The sequence below is a fragment of the Aplidium turbinatum genome, chromosome 10 (assembly GCF_918807975.1).
Source record: "Aplidium turbinatum chromosome 10, kaAplTurb1.1, whole genome shotgun sequence".
NCBI lineage: Eukaryota > Metazoa > Chordata > Ascidiacea > Aplousobranchia > Polyclinidae > Aplidium > Aplidium turbinatum.
In genome coordinates, this window is record NC_137481.1 from 11,769,795 (window position 1) to 11,786,140 (window position 16,346).

At 36.3% G+C, this 16,346-nt stretch overlaps 2 protein-coding genes across 2 annotated transcripts; both read right to left on the reverse strand.

Moving 5' to 3' along the window:
* Positions 1-1,915: 1,915 nt before the first annotated feature.
* On the reverse strand, positions 1,916-8,428 carry LOC145778266 (malonyl-CoA decarboxylase, mitochondrial-like). Its single transcript, XM_082589724.1, has 5 exons — positions 7,498-8,428; positions 5,484-5,665; positions 4,828-4,933; positions 3,857-4,126; positions 1,916-3,121 (listed from the first exon to the last, which is right to left on the reverse strand). Exons 1-5 carry the CDS (start codon positions 7,957-7,959, stop codon positions 2,525-2,527), a joined length of 1,617 nt encoding a protein of 538 aa, XP_082445850.1. The 5' UTR covers positions 7,960-8,428; the 3' UTR covers positions 1,916-2,524.
* A 4,457-nt stretch (positions 8,429-12,885) lies between these two features.
* LOC145778815 (SH3 domain-binding glutamic acid-rich-like protein 3) lies at positions 12,886-16,134 on the reverse strand. The gene is made up of 3 exons (XM_082590398.1): positions 16,031-16,134; positions 15,224-15,391; positions 12,886-14,625 (listed from the first exon to the last, which is right to left on the reverse strand). The coding sequence occupies exons 1-3, from the start codon at positions 16,076-16,078 to the stop codon at positions 14,563-14,565; spliced, it is 279 nt and encodes a 92-aa protein (XP_082446524.1). The 5' UTR covers positions 16,079-16,134; the 3' UTR covers positions 12,886-14,562.
* Between the last annotated feature and the right edge of the window lie 212 nt (positions 16,135-16,346).

Consider the following 16,346-nt stretch of genomic DNA (forward strand, 5'->3'; position numbering starts at 1 on the left):
GTGCTTGTTAAACAAGCGTTTAACCAAAACTCTGAATTGTAGGCGATTATTAGGCTGGTAGGGGGTGCGAGAACTGCATGGTAGCTGATTCTAAGGTGCTAACAAGGAAAAAGGTTAAGAACCACTGTGTGTAGGGGAAGGTGGGGTAAAGTGGAATACCTAAGGGTTAATTCAGTACAGTTCACTGATTTTGCCAAAAAATTTAACTTTATTTATTTGAGCGTTAACTGTAACAGATTTTGACAATTTTTAAAGTGCGCTTTTGATGACTGCCAGCTTTTTTATATAATTTTTTTTAATTTTAAAATTAGGCTACCTCCAATAGTCCACTTTACCCCACATATGTGGGGTAAACTGGACCGTTGTAAGTTTTGAGCAAATTCCGTAATTTTTTTTCACGCAATCAAATTATTTACAACTAGCATCATTAGCGAAGACATTATGAAACTTCACAACTGCAGTTCATAAGTCTATTACGAATCAAACTTTGAACATTTTTTTAAAAACAGAGTTCACAGATAAAGTTGTCATCCTCTTCATTGCAACCAGCGCAGGCTTCATGCGCCCACAGGATGTCCTTTGGTGATAACGAGGCATTCTGAAAAACAAGAATACAACTAAGGTAAGAACCAGCTCGTCTACTCGATCATGATTGGTGGATATTCCGCCCCGTTAGCTCAGTGGTTACGAGCCCGGCTCAAGATTATGCGGCACTGGTTCGACTCTCGGGGTGTGCGCTTGAGCAACGCATTTCAAGACTGCTCTCCATTTAGCGGCGCTTAATGGATGGAATAATTTCAGGCAACAACACCTCAGCAATCGGAAACTTCACTCAGCCAATCTCGGTAACCGGCCCTGCGTCAAGAGCCTCTACAAGTATGCGAAACTACCAGGAATAACCAATCAAGGCTTTGTCAGTCCGAGGATAAAGATTCAATAACCAACCATATCAGAACAACTATCCACTTGAGTGCTAATTAGGCCTACACAGCTGTTGTGTAAAATAAGCTACAAGATTATAAGTAACACAGCACCTGATTCGGTCAAGAAATCATAAACAAACAAAAAAATATGTATGACGGGGTAAAGTGGATCACCACTGGTCTACATTACTACTAATTTAACTGTTGGCCAAATTTAGGCTAGTCAGCAACATGAGTGAATCCACGTAATGCGTACGTGATATAGTGAGGCTCATTTTTTATCATTCAAAAAAACTTCTACCTTATGTACATAAGATACAATTTAATCAAATATACTATATTTGATTTAATTCGCTCTGCTTTGCCTTTTTGCTTGGCATTGAGCACTTTTTGTAGTATTAATAGTTTTCATTGTTTTAAGATACAATTTAAGTTTCAATAGATCAGGAGGTGCAAAAAGTAATTTCAGTGCTTTTTTGTGTCTTCTAAAGTCTAAACCATGAAACCTCGAATAATGGCGTGTGCAGCTACTTTTCGTCATGCTTCACTAAACTTAATGATATCCGCTTAGTAGTGAAACTTTAATAGCAAAAAAAGGCGGGGTTCCACTTTACCCCGTTGGTCCGCTTTACCCCACCTTCCCCTCTGTGTAGCCTATGTCAAGTTACAATTTTAAGCTTTTTTTTGTTAAAAACCTTTGATTTTGTTATCAGCCACAATGGTCTTTTCGTAGGTTATTGTAGCCTAAGCTACGATGCACTGCGCGCGACTTTATTTGTGATCAATGTGAAGGATTATTATGGCGTTTGCGTCATGTTCAGTTTTCTCCAGCGGAATAAACTAACCGTTCAACAAAGTTTCTTTTTTTCAAAAAAGAAAATAAATTGGCCACTTGAGACAGGCTATGCATGTCAATGCCTAGACTAATATTAAGCCTCATCTAACATTTGCAGACGATAGGCTACAATGAACGACATCTGACATCAGCATAGTTTTATTCATTAAAAGTAGCTGTCGTAGTGGTTGCCACTTTTCTCACATCATTGTCGAAAATGCTAACCCCTCAGAGCAGAAGTAAAAAATCCTCACGTGAAGGTAGTCCATTGTTTTCAAGCACGATACTTTTGCAAATTTCCGACAAATTAAAAGCGCCGTTTAAACACAACACAAATTATTACGTCATCGCATATGGCCTGACCGCAACTAAATTTCTTGGCAGGCTTCAACTTAAGATTTACAAGTTTTCATACAACAAGCTTTTAACAATGATGTTATACGCTTAAAGAGTTTTCTTTGACGGAAAAATTAAAACTAGACAGTCAAATGTAGTCTATTTAGAATTTAGATACCGACAAATTCCAACTTCCATGTTCAAGATCTAAATTAGGTTTTCACGACACAACCGCTAAACAATAAGAACATAATTTAAAGCGTCAAATGCTAATTTGATTGCACATACAAAAGATATTGTGACGTGGGCTATGAATAACATAATCAAGCAGAACTTTTTGCTTTCATACACTATCGTTTAATAGTCCAACGCAGTTTCGACTGTACCGTCTTACAAATTATATGCACCTAACTCAAACTAATCAATTTTTTTATAATTTTGCCTGGGAAATACCAAAATCGTTTGATTTTAAATTTAATACAGCATCAGATGCAGACATATTTTGGTTGAGCATATAGTCTTTGCTATTTCCTTCCATTCTGTTAAGGTAATATCTGTAATTCACCATGATACCAAACGATTGCTTGAAGCTTTTCACACTTGGGTCGGCCATCCAGTTTATTCTCCAAAGTATAGCTCCATTTTGAAGATGAAAGTTTGCCACGGGATCAAACGCATATCCCCTGTACTTGACGTCATGTAGAAACACAGCGCATAACCGCATCATCGGGTGCTTTAAAGCATTGACGAGTGTTTCGTTTTTCATCCAAGACTTGTGAGCTATAATTGCAGATAACTTTTCCACCAACAACTGGTCGTTATCAATTTCTATGACCGATTTTAAAGCTTGCATTTCATTTGGCAATAAAACGTTGGATTTGTCTTTCACTGCATTCGCTAATAAGCACAACAACCAATTGTGAAACCGAGGAATCGGAGAAAGGCTGGAAAAGGTTTGCAACTTGGGAAAAGCGCTACGCAACTCCTGAACAACAGCGCGAATCATGTGAATCCCAAATTCAATTCCCTGAAACAAACATATTCCATTAAACCACAGCATAAAGGCTACGTCATCACTGGTAGGTTACGTCTCCATGTTTCAGACAAAAAAGACGCAGTAGTTCTCCGCACGTAAACATTGTCATGTTGGTTATTGAGCCCATGAATCCTCGCATTCAGTTCCTATGATGTTAAATCAAAGTCGTCATACAAAGAGCAAACAGTCTATCGCTATGACAAGAGTCAGATAGCGTACCAAGCCATTCATTTGCATTGCTAAGTGGAAAACGAATTCGTCTCGCTTTATGAAATGACCAGTTTTCAAATAATTCTAAAAGGTTAGGCAGATTTAAAAGATGGTAAGCAACCAGTGAATTCCCACACAATTGAAACTTGTTATAACCCTATTCAGGCTATTCTACAACAAATGAGGTTTAATCAACGTTGTGCTATATGCTCTCACCAACATGTCAGTATTAGGTTCAACTCTTAAAAAAAAACGTTTTCGTTTTATTAGAGCTCCCCAGACAAAAAATCGGTCGTTTTTACATTGATTCAACGTCTACAGACGTTGAATCAATGTAAAAATGATTGATTTGCTGTCTGGGATCTGTGGTAACTGCTCCAATAATATTAGATCTTCCTTTATATTTATGTTTTATTAAGGTTTCACTGCGGCAGCTTTGCTTTCACTGCGGCAACTTTGCTTTGCATTTAAAACAAGTCACACGTTAAACTGTTACGAATTTCAGTATTTGCAAACCTTGAGACCATTTTGTGTGGAGGTGATGGAATAAAAAATTGCTGTGCTTTTCTCTGCAACGTCACTTTCTGGAATTTCATCACGTGACGTGTAGTCGACAATGTCAGTGATCTTTTCAGTGATGTCGTTTGTCAGCGCCACGTGCAACAAAATAAGGGGCTCCCTTGGCATGCTGTTGTGAAAGAAAGCGTAGCATCGCCGATCATTGCCAAGACGATGCTTTAAATCGTTCCAACTGCGTACCTGATGCACAGCTTCATTTTTTGCCACCTGAACAACACAACGATATTATCAATAGAGGCTTTTACAACTTTTTCTAATCAAAAGATATGAGAAGCATTAAGACTGTATAGCCTAGTGATCTAAGGTTTACAGACGGTTTTCATTACATAGGTTTGATATTTGGTATTTAGATCTGATTGAACCGATAGGCTTCCGTCATCATCAAGTTGTTCTATTTCACCATTGTATTGCTCTATCAATATTGATCTATTTTCTATTGGAATAGCGGCAAAGATATCCTGCAAAACAATCAATACTTTTAAATATCACAATCACAACGATTAGTTCGATAACGTGGTAAACCAGACGCACAATAGCTTGGGATAAATGTATAGACACGAAGTGAAGAGCAAATAGAAGTTTTTCTTTGAACAAAACAATGGCTGATTCAACATATTCTAGTATGTAACTTGGATAAGAAGTTTTTAGAAATCAATTATTTTCAGTAAAATTATATTCAATGGCTATATTGCTTGCGCTGACACCAGGAATAGTGGAAGAATACATGACGCTCAAAGTTACGTAATTTTAACACCACTTTCACTGCTACATCAAACGAATTGGAAACAGTACCGTATCATTGCCACTTTCTATCACTTAACATTTGAAACCCATGTTAGTACAACACTAAACGTGTATCTTTTAACTATAGTAGTACCAAAAAATACGCTATTTCTTTTACGCAATACCTTTTCAAGAATGTCTGCTGGAGTTTGCCAGGTGATGCGGGTAAGCTGAAGCAATCCAACAGAAAACCAAATCGAAAGAATTTCTTTTAAATGATTTGATAGATCTCTGTGAGAGATGAAAATGGTGATTTGGAATAAATGATACAAGATCAATCACACTTCGTGCCGAGAGAGGTTTAATTCAATACTAATAAACGAAGCTAAAGTTGCGAGACAAAAAGTAAACTTCAATACATAGTGTATTAAGTAGGCTATTTGACACAAAACTTCAGTTAAAAACACTGATTGCTTCTCTTGTAGTAAGTTGCTGAAACAGTTGTTCTGCTGATATCTTACTTGAAAGAAAAAGTACATACAGTATAAGCATACCAGATTTCTTTAAGAAAAAAACTGTTCTTCTTTGAATATTCACTCATAGTAAATCGTATTCGCCTAAAAACGTAATCATCGAAGCATAAGACGTGAATTGAAGAAAAGTTAGCATGCAATGAAGCAAACCTCCAGGTAAGTCACATGCAAATGCAAAATCTGTCATTTTTATATTGATTCAACGTCTGCAGACGTGGTCTAAAACAACGTCTGTAAACGCTGAATCAATGTAAAAAGGACGGACTTTGCTGTCTGGAGTGCAGATGTTAGTACAATGTCGTGTTTACCTCAACTCTCTGCCATTTGGACCAGACGCATTTGCTGCGAATGTCAAAGCGTCATATCTTAGATCTGTAATGAATTTTACACCACCATCAAGTCTACCTATTAACTTGAATAGATATGAATATGCTGGTTGTAGTTGAGATCGCAGCCTCTCTTCTGATAGCAAAAATGTTGCATCATCTCTCTGAAACAGATAAGATACCTGTGTTAGTGTATTAGTTAAATGTATTTAGTGTATTATTATGTAATCTAGCATAAGCTTTACACAAAAATAGCAGGTAATACAATATGCGTATAACTTGAAAAATAAAACAACTTTTCAAGGATGAGCTACCCTATTCATGTTCCAAATTATTATCATAGAGCAATGATGCAAACTTATTTAGCAACAACATGAAGACGTGTCGAGAACAAATTTGGCATCCCATACTAGTCAAGTAGTCAAACATTGTTTTTTAATTATACTACAATCATGTTCATAAAAGCATGTGATACTGTGATAGAAACAAAAGCAAGAGCAAATACTTTTGTTGAAAAGGTAGACCTATAGGCTCAAGACTACTCGAGTAGTAGCATTATAAATATCTTTTGACACTGGAGCAGTTTTATCAGCCTTCCAAACCATTCATACTTATTATGACCAAGTACAGTCTGTTCGACTGATAAATTTTCACTATGAGCAGAATATTAAAAAGTGAAATGATATTTCAAAATAAATTTACCAAAATATGTTTTATTCGATAGGTCTGTGCTTTTAATATCTTTCAAATGATAAATTAATAAATTCTTCGTTGCACGATTAGACATCATCTAATGTTCTTACATGGGATCATTTTTAAAGAATCTCATATTAAGTAACAGTTTAGAATCAATGTCTAATAAAGCGAGATTTGGCCAAAGCAATTGTGAAGATCCACTTTTTCTTCTCAAAAGCACCAGATAAGAGTGCAGACATAAAATGTAACACAGGCCTTCAGCTCAACTTGCAGTATTTGTACATGAAGTGATATAGCCTACGACTAAATTTGAAAATAATTTATGACAAATGCACTACATAACTCTCGAAACCAGAAATGTTTGTAGCACATTAGTAACCTACTCGGGCTGTCGAGCTTTGTTAAAGTTGCTGTTGGCTCACGACTGTGGAAAGGTTGCCGGCCCCTAGTTTAATTGGTATAGTAGGGTTTTTTGATTCAAAAGTATGTATTTCTAAAGATAATTATATTGTAAGCCTAAATGGCACACAACTCTCATAACACAAAAAGCAACACAAAATTTAAAGTATTTGGTCTAGTAAAGCATGCTAATTTTTGGTGTATGAAAGGAAATACTGAAGACATTGATTTTTTCCTACAGAAATAACAAGGAAAATAGGTGATAACTTTCAATTTTCATATTGGTCAAGAAGAATACCGTATTGCAATGAGTTGAGGACACTAACTAAGAAAATCATTGCAATGGCTTTACAACCTAATGTTGGGTCACATGTTTTTTTGGGTCACCTAATTTTGGGTCACAGAATCAGTATACGCAGTTAAACGCTGCCTAAACATTTTTTACCATTTTTATTAGCTCTTTTTTGATGAAACATTAGTTTCATTGTTAACATTCCAAATAGCTAAGATTGCGCCAGCATCATTTAAAAAAAATTGAAATCTTGTACACCTGTAAATTGCCAAACACTTTGCTCTATAAATGCAGAAAGTGCATTATCAATCATGGTTTCCTTCTAACAGTGCAACAGTTATGCAGTGGCGCAAAGTGAACAAATGTTTATTAAATAGAAAACAATGAACATAAAGCTAGATTGAAGACAATTTAAAAACAGTTTGCTCAAACAGTTATCCAACAACAAGTAGGCCTAAATGAGACTAAATGGATAATAAAATGATTGCTTTCAATTCAGCTACTGGTTCCCAATCCCAAGTATTATCACATTCTAATAGCATAATAAGCACAGTGACATTGAAGTATTTTAAAATAATACTACATCGATAGTTCTGGTAAAAAACTTACTCCAGACTTCATATTTTCTGATAAAGTGTTGCATAATCTTATTACTTCTTCATGCCGCACTCCATATGCATCACAAATATGCAGTAAAATATCTTGCTTTTCTTTCTGAGAAAGAGTTTCATATGCACAACAAAACTTTTCAATTGATTCATTGGAAACTAAAGAACTGAGATGAGTATGCTGATCTTTCATTACACCATTGATGTATTCATGCAGCAACTGCTTCATGTAGTCCAACGACGCAAGATTTTGAGAACTTGCAGTTACATTTGAAGTATGTAATCTTCTTTTCCAGAAAAACCTTTCATAATCCACTTTTAGAATATTTTTCTTTGGAGCAGACGATTGATGCTTCATGGTATAGGCGGTTCTAGCGAGATAATGATTGAAAAGTGGAAATGAAAAGTGATTTCTTATTTTAACACACAAAGATCTTGGAACAGTGATTAACTGATAATTCATGACAACAATCACAGCTTTTCAAAGTAGAACTGGTTTCCAAACACAAATGTTCCATTAATTTTGGAATATAATAATGTATTTCACAGTAAAACTTACAGTGACCTTTTCTAGTTTAAGAGGTTAATTAGATTATTTTTCTTCATTTGAAGGTCTGGGGCTGAAGGTGTACCCAGAGAATGGGATGGAATGGAAGGCAGATTTTGGGATAAAAGATGGAAAATGTCAAAGATAGAAAGGAATAGAAGATTTGGATGAAGACAGTCTTCCATCATTCTATCTCAATTTCATCATTTACTTTCTAACACGGTAACAAGACATAAAACAAAATATATATAAATACCTTGTGCAAAAGTTGCTAGATTGATATGTCTCTTAAAGTAAATTAACTCAATTTTGTATTCGTATTGAATCAAGAACATTCATAGTAAAACAAGTATCCTCATGAGTAGCATAGTTTCACTTCAGTCAGTTAAATACACCACATCGCTCTTGCATCATTCTACTTATATGAAAACAGAAACAATCAATCAAATAGTCTGAGAAACGATACCAGTAATATTACCATGTGGCAGCATGCTGAGTGCTTTGAAACACAAAGAGCTAACTGTGATAATAATAACTCAATCAATCAAATTTATTTCAATATAGCTTCACATATATACCTTTATGGTAGGCCTACAATCCTACATATATAGTAAAATATATCAAACACATAGCCTAACAGTTATCCATATCGAAGCTACACCTTGTAGGCATCAAAAAACATATCTAAGATAAGGTGCCCTCAAAAACATAAAAAGAAACTTAGACCTGAACGTTAGAAGAGTAAGCTTGCCCTGCCCTCCTAAAAACTCCAAACACATATTGGACAGAAATCACCACGAAAACAGACCACATATAAACGCAGCTGCTCCGACGCTCCACCAACCCACAAAAATATGTTGACAATAAGTTCATTCATAATATTTTTCATCATCAACAAGTCCGGGACGAAAAAGATACTACTAACTACAATAGTCGATATAGTTACACTTAGTGGAATAAAAAACAGTTATTTAAGTGAGATGCGCCTGATGTTTTACATGAATTAACAAAACACGGAAAATAGCCACACCAACGCATTTCATATCACTGCGCTTCCTGCACACCAAGTGCTGAAGTTGCACCGAAACAAAACCACTTTCAAAACCACAGATATAGCTCTTTTCGAATAAGTTTTGCTTTTAGCAGCATGATCGTTTCTTACTTCACAATGTAGATACTATACTAACAACCTGTTTTAGCCTCATGCTGAAAGTTTGCTATAGTAGTAGCGGTTTGCATTAGCTTTCGGAATATAGTTTTTAAGTCACGGTAGGCTTAAACAATCCTTAGAACAATATTGCTGTTAAATTTTTAGCTTAAATTCAGCCTACAGTTCAAGGGCTTACTTGTGGCATATAAGATGCAAAAATCAAAAAATTTGCGCATGGAAGAAATTTTTGAGATGGAATGGAAAATGTTTATGATAGAATGGAAATGGGATGGGAGAAAATCTCACAATGGAAGATGGAAAAAAGTTGTCCATTCTATACCATGGTTGTACTGTACCTACCTTGGTTGGTTTTGAATCTTTATCATCGGAATGACAAAGCCTTGATTGGTTATTCCTGGTAGTTTCGCATACTTGTAGAGGCTCTTGACGCAGGGCCGGTTACCGAGATTGACAGAGTGCAGTTTTCCATTGATGAAGTCTTGTTGCCAGGGAAATATCCCATTTACTAGGTGCCATTAAATGGAGAGCAGTCCTGAATTCGTTGCTTTGTGGAAAAAGTTTTCAATTTCTGAAACTTGCTTTGCAATTTGATTGCAATTTGATACTGTACCAAGTACTGTAACTGGTCAAAAATATTGCAATACTTTCAAAATTGCATACATAAACTACAGATCACAAATACTCTGGCTATTTCGCTTTCATTTAAGCATCCTAAAAGCTAACTTAGTGACCTCAAAAGGTCGGAGCTGGTATACAAGTCCCCCCCCCCCCCCCCCCTTGGTAACTCATGACAAACACAGGACTCAACCAAACATATAGAGTGAGACTACTTTACCTTTGCTTTACTGTTCACACACTTCAATCCACATGTTTTGGTCAATTCCTCTTTGTCATGGAATCTTTGTCATGAGTTGCCAAGGGGGCGAAGGACTTGTATACCAGCTCCAAAAGGTCTTTCACCTTCCAATTTGTGAAAATCCAGTGCATAATTGAATAAAAGAAAAAAAATCATTGAAGAATAGACCATTCCTTAAAGTATGGATTATAATTGCAATTTGCCTAGCCAGCCCAGCGTCCCAGCTCAAGGATTGTCACCCACCCACCAGACTGAGGCAAAACTTTTAACCATGGGCAAAACCAAAGAACAAAGTGGGGGCTTTCCCATGAGTGATATTATCAATTTTGTTTCGGCATCATAGACATCTTATCTATGTTCGGCATGTGCTGACTGCTGAGCTCATCAGTATCACAATCAGTGGCGTACGCACGGAGGAGGAGGGTGTTACGTCGTATTTGTCCGCCTCCTTTTTTATATGTCACCACTCACCAGCTAAATTCGAATTCCTTAAGTGGCAACCCGTGCTGTCTTCCAGGGCCGTAGCAGCAAAGAACGTGGCCCCACCGAACATAAGTCCGGGGCCCCTTACAACGCAAAAATTGGAATGCGGTATTTATTTTACACAACATGCAGGGTTCATGCAGGTTCATGTTATGTATACACAGTCGAGGGCACAGTTCCGCTAATTAGTGAAGCTAACGCTTTGATTAGCGGATTAGCATTTTTGCTAATATTTAGAAATTTTAGCGGATTCGATAGCGAAAGCAAATTTATTGGAAATCCACTGATTTCTTTGTTGAAAGCTAACTTTGACGTTAGCTGCGCCCGCCACTGTGTATACATAGGTCTACAATAACAGTGTGTAAGCAGTGCCGGATTAACCAAGTGCGGGGCCTGTGGCAGATTGATTTGATGTAGGCCTACAGATAATACCCGGGAAGTAATTGAATATTTTATAGATTTGATCTACATTCTACAACAACAAAAATCACAAAAGTCTAATGCAGGGGTCGGCAAACTTGTTCTACTACTGGGCCAAATCTACAAACTTCTGGTAACGTGCGGGCCGCATAAATTTCAACCTATAAACAATCGCCACATTATCCTTAAAATCATGGCGCACCTACAACTCCTATTCCTGTGTCTATTGCACAATGAGACGTGTCGGTTGCCGTTTCATATTTATTATCAAACACGTATTAAAACGCAATGCATTGTTTTTATTTACTTATCATTTATCAATGTGAAGGATGATGTTGTTTCTGTGTCATGGCGAAGGTGTTTAAATCAACTGGCAACTTTGTTGATGATATTTGCAATACGTCATTCAAATGAAGATCTGACAGGCGAGTGCGAAGTTTATTCTTTGCGTAATTTATTTTTGAAAAAAGCTGCTCACAGCAATATGTGCTTCAAAACATGCACATTAGGGAACGTTCAAATATTACGTAACGATTTTTTTCCGAATTTTTGACCCCCCCCCCCCCTCCCCCATGTAGGCTAACGCTTTTTCACTACAAATTCAGCACAAAAAACTACCATTCCGTACTCCAAAGCGTTACGTAACGTTTTTCTTGAACCCCCTCCCCCCCGATGTGACGCTAACGTAACACTTTGCATAAACCCCCCCTCCCCCTCGAAGGCGTTACGTAATATTTGAACGTTCCCTAATACACGTTTTGCATTGTCATACAGATAAGGATAGGTGGATTTCTGGACATATTCTTTATAAAAGTTGGCAATTGGAACTGAATCGTATACGCCTTCAATACGTTGGATGATTGAAGTTCAATTATTTCCATTTGCATCTCATGTGGCATAGTATTGACATCCATTGAAAATGGAATGGCAAATAAATCGAATCTGTTTTTTTTGATTTTTCAAATCGCAAAATCGAGATTCAAAGTTAGTTTTAGTGGAAACGATAAGTGATATGTACTTATCAGGGTTGAAATGTTTACAAAGGTCAAAATTGGGAATTCATGCGTAGATAATGATGAAACTTTAGTTTATGCACTAAAAGTAAGATCGTTCGAGGGCCGTATTTGGCCCGCAGTTTTCCGACCCCTGGTCTAATGTAATGCTTTATTTGCAAGGAGAAATATAAAACTTCAACAATATCATTCAAAGGTCTTTTCGACGCATTTTGATCTCTGCAAATTTGGAAATTATTTCAGATGAATTCAGCATGACATTTTTAATATTCAAAAGAGTTACCGGTACATAGTGTAGCCACTCTTGCTCCATCGTGTTTCGCAAATAAACTTAGTTTTTAATCAACTTCAATTGTAAAAATGATCTCTCTCCAGTACAATTAGTTATCATCATACATATATGATATATAGATAAATGCGCAACAAATTGTCAATGTTAGAAAACTCGGGATTATTTTAAATCTCGTTTTTGGAGCATAGCTTGCTGTTTTGAAGCAGTAGGTTGTGCCGCTATGTCAGTACCGTAATCTCGTTTGTTTTTGTACTTAAGACAAACCATTGGCCTACCTGCTTCGCTCTTCATTTCCGTGTGTTTAGGCTAGTTTCTATTGTTCTAGTAGAATCTAGGCTATTGCAATTTAAGATTTTGAAACAAAAAGGTCTATCAACAGATCTTTCTGTTGCTATCATGCTTGACAAAAAAACTTCTGTACAAGTGAGCAAACATGTTTTTTTTAAGACGGCCCGTTTTGCCCCAACTATTCCCCTAATTGTTGCACACAAAAAAACTAACATTTTTTACCAATTTTTTTCGTAGTTGTAGATTGGTTTTACGAAACCACAGCCAGGTTTTGCGTATCGGTAGCCTACAAATAACTCTCCAGCAAAACCTTTCAGCTTGTACACAACTCCCGTTTATTGCATTGCAAGTAGGCTACATCGAACATTTTCACACACGCATATTGCTTGCACAATTACAAGATGAATTGATGTAGGTATAAGTGATCTCATAACTAAGGCAAGAGTTAGCCTATTTCGTTTTCCTGGGGTATGTAAAGTAGAAACGAAAACAAGATGAACTAAATCTTGCACATGCAAAAACTTAATTGGTCAAAGTCTTTCAAAGAATGGATCAAATATCGTGACGCCTTTGGAGGTGTTTAAACTGATCGTGTTACATAATGACGAAATGCGTCACGTACACTACATGAGCACGAAAATGATGTCATGTGATCTTTGAACACTCTCCCAAGAAAACAACAAAATACCTCTGAAATGGTAGCAGTCGCGAATTTAGATCTGGAGCATACAGGCTAAGGTAGGTACTGTACTTAGGACAAGCTGGATAAGCAATGATGCCATTTTTTTAACAGCCAAGTCGATAGAATTTATTTGATGGCAAGCGATTGCAGCAATGTCACAAATTACTGAGCCAATATTTTGCAGTAGGATTCAATGATGTCTTACAAGAGGCAACCACCACTTTAACAAACAAAAACTATTATCTTTGCACTGTGATTATACTTTCAAGCCAGGAATACATCCAGATGTAGGTTGTATCTTTTTCAACCAAAGACAAAAACAGTTGCTCATTTACACGCAGAACAAGCACACAATACGTGGCCAATGGGAATCTTTATATTTTTTGAACGCTACATTTTTTCAAGGTTGTTGTTGTGAATTGTGACATAAATGCATGAAATACAAATGCCATAAAACTGTTGCAAAAAAATTCACTTGAAAAGCCACTAAACATTGTATGCTTAAAATTAGATTGAAGTTATTGTTTGATGCCCTACCAGAAACCGTACTATACGAGCCACAACTAATACCTTAAAGATGCAGTAAAACCAAAATCAACACCTTGTGAAAAAAATAGGTTTTATTACACACTCTTTCCATATTTCTTGCAGTTACAACTGTTTTATGACTTGCGCTTAGCAAACACAAGTCGCGTTTAATTCACTGTACAAAAGTAAAACTATGCAAAAATCAAACACTGTTGTTCACATAACAAATGTTTTCGTTGAACAAAAATTAGATTTAGATACAGACAATGCATTATGGGGTTGCACTATTAAGCCAAAGTAAACTTCATTCAAAACGCCTTCATTCATCATTCAAAACGCCACGGTAATGGTAAACTTCATTCAAAACGCCACGGTAATGGTTCGTTATGAAAAAATATTTTAAATCAAACAAACGCCTTGTGTGTGGTGATAAAACTGTACAATACATACAGATGATTTTTTGGATAATATCCACAAAAAAACAGTAAATTAAATCTTACAATAACATGGCATACAACAAACAAAAAATCATTTGCATTCAACAAACTTTTTAATGTAAAACAACGCAACTTTATAGTCTATGTTTACTGCATTAGCAAAGAGCAATCAGGCAGATGAAGCAAAGCTATTGCCAGAGTTTAACTGCAGTACTTTTTTTTGTCTTCCTTCCAACAGCAAAAGCTGCAGAAAATATTTCGTTGACAATCACACAATTAAGACACTCACATTAGCAGAGGTGTTAAACGGGTAAGTGTTGCACACGTAGATTGTTTGCAAAACTAAAACTTAAAGCTTCAAAAACTTGTCCAGGGCTTCACTTTCGACCGCGTCATCAAATGCATCGTAATCCTGTGCATAAAAATGACTGAATTAATGAACACGAAGGCGGAAGCAGTTGGACAGACTTCAAAACCTTCATGACTAGAATGGCGCGTGAACAGCAATCAAATTCCGAGACAATCAGTAAAAAAATTAGCATACGGTACGTAATAAATACGGTACATTAAGTACGAAAGCATATTTTGTAAAATTTCTTCTATGTTCTTACTGTACATCAAAAACTACAACCACGTTGCTGGTTCTAATAATACTAAGGCAACTTAGAGCTGAATAAGGGGGGGTGACAAAGATATTTCCCATATTTCAAGATAAAATATAAGAAATTTTGATTTTTAGATTCAAATCAGTGAATACAGTTATTGCATGTAGCAAAGATTTAACCAGCCGTACTTTATACAGTGAAGTTCGGCTATGATGACATTTCACTAAAGTGACTTTTTTGAATGTCCCTTCAGGCATCACTACAATATAGGCTAATTCTACTGTTCAATGTTCACATACTTCACTTTAAGTTTTCTGTTCAAACTAGCGGAAATGGCAGTCATTGAGAAAAGACATGTAAAAGAAGAATTCTTTCTAATGCCAAAAAGTTATATTTTAAACTTACACCTAAATATTCCGTTCCATTAAATATTTGTGGAGGAAGTGCTGTAGGATTGTCGACAAGTTTTCTCATCTCATCTTTGAGATCAGTGTTTATGGCAATATCAACAAGATCAAAGTCAAGTTTTCTGCCTTCCAATACCATCAAGATTCTTTGCTGTTTCTTCTTTATCTAGAAACCAGCACTTGGAAGTGAAGCTGACAAAAATACTACCAACAATCCCACATGACACATAGATAAAAGAACAACCGACAGCACATGTCATTTTTTACATTAATTCAACGTCTGTTGAATCAGACGTTGAATCAATGTAAAAAAAACGACTGATTTGCTGTCTGGGAAGGTACATTTGATCAGACACGACTTTTAACACAAAATTACGAGTTGTAAACCACTTAAACGTCTGCACTCTGCAATGACAAGAAGGTTGTTCGATAGAGTTGGGTGTAAGGCTTTGTTTACAGCAGTATTAGCTTAGTGGGCACTGGCACTGCAAACATAAACTGTCTTACGAACACACAATCACATGCTCACAAGAGGAAGCAAACCTAGGCATTTTAAAGACAATTGCAGGCGCTTTCACTGCTGGGGCTTGCAGCCGACACTAAACAAGAAATTTGTCCAAGAACATGTCTTACAACTTTGTAGGGTATATAAAGTAGGGTATAAAAAGTTGGACAATAATGAAAAATAAAATCTAGAACTCGAATATACAGGCCATCAAAGTGTGAGACAATCTGTCAGCACACTTTACAAAACGTGGAAATCATTATTGTTTCAACACCATATTTTTGAAGTAAAAAGGGTTACCTCTGAGCTTCCAGTCACTGATGATATGTACACCACAATCTTTGACATGTTGCATATATGTGAAAAATCTACTCTTATATACAGAAAGTATCATTAACTGTCCTATTAATAAGTAAAAATAAACACATGTGTCATCAGAAATTTGCATCATAGACCAATCCTACAGAATACAGATGTTGGAGGTTCACCTCCTCTTTTATCTAAAAATGAGCTATTAATGTCAGTAAATGGTACATAAAATATCACACTCAGTTTTAAAGGAAGTTTATCTAGCCTGGCCCTTAACCATTCTCTCCGTGGCCCTCATTAATGCAGC

What these genes read in the sequence shown, in the direction of transcription:
- LOC145778266 (XM_082589724.1), bottom strand. Translation starts at nt 7,959, where the DNA reads ATGAATTATCAGTTAATCACTGTTCCAAGATCTTTGTGTGTTAAAATA. An exon ending in CAGAAAATATGAAGTCTGGA is followed by an intron (nt 5,666 to 7,497) that starts GTAAGTTTTTTA and finishes TATCTGTTTCAG; the next exon opens with AGAGATGATGCAACATTTTT. An exon ending in CAGCAGACATTCTTGAAAAG is followed by an intron (nt 4,127 to 4,827) that starts GTATTGCGTAAA and finishes TGTGTTGTTCAG; the next exon opens with GTGGCAAAAAATGAAGCTGT.
- LOC145778815 (XM_082590398.1), bottom strand. Translation starts at nt 16,078, where the DNA reads ATGTCAAAGATTGTGGTGTACATATCATCAGTGACTGGAAGCTCAGAG. An exon ending in CAGTGACTGGAAGCTCAGAG is followed by an intron (nt 15,392 to 16,030) that starts GTAACCCTTTTT and finishes GCTGGTTTCTAG; the next exon opens with ATAAAGAAGAAACAGCAAAG. An exon ending in ATGGAACGGAATATTTAGGT is followed by an intron (nt 14,626 to 15,223) that starts GTAAGTTTAAAA and finishes TTTTATGCACAG; the next exon opens with GATTACGATGCATTTGATGA.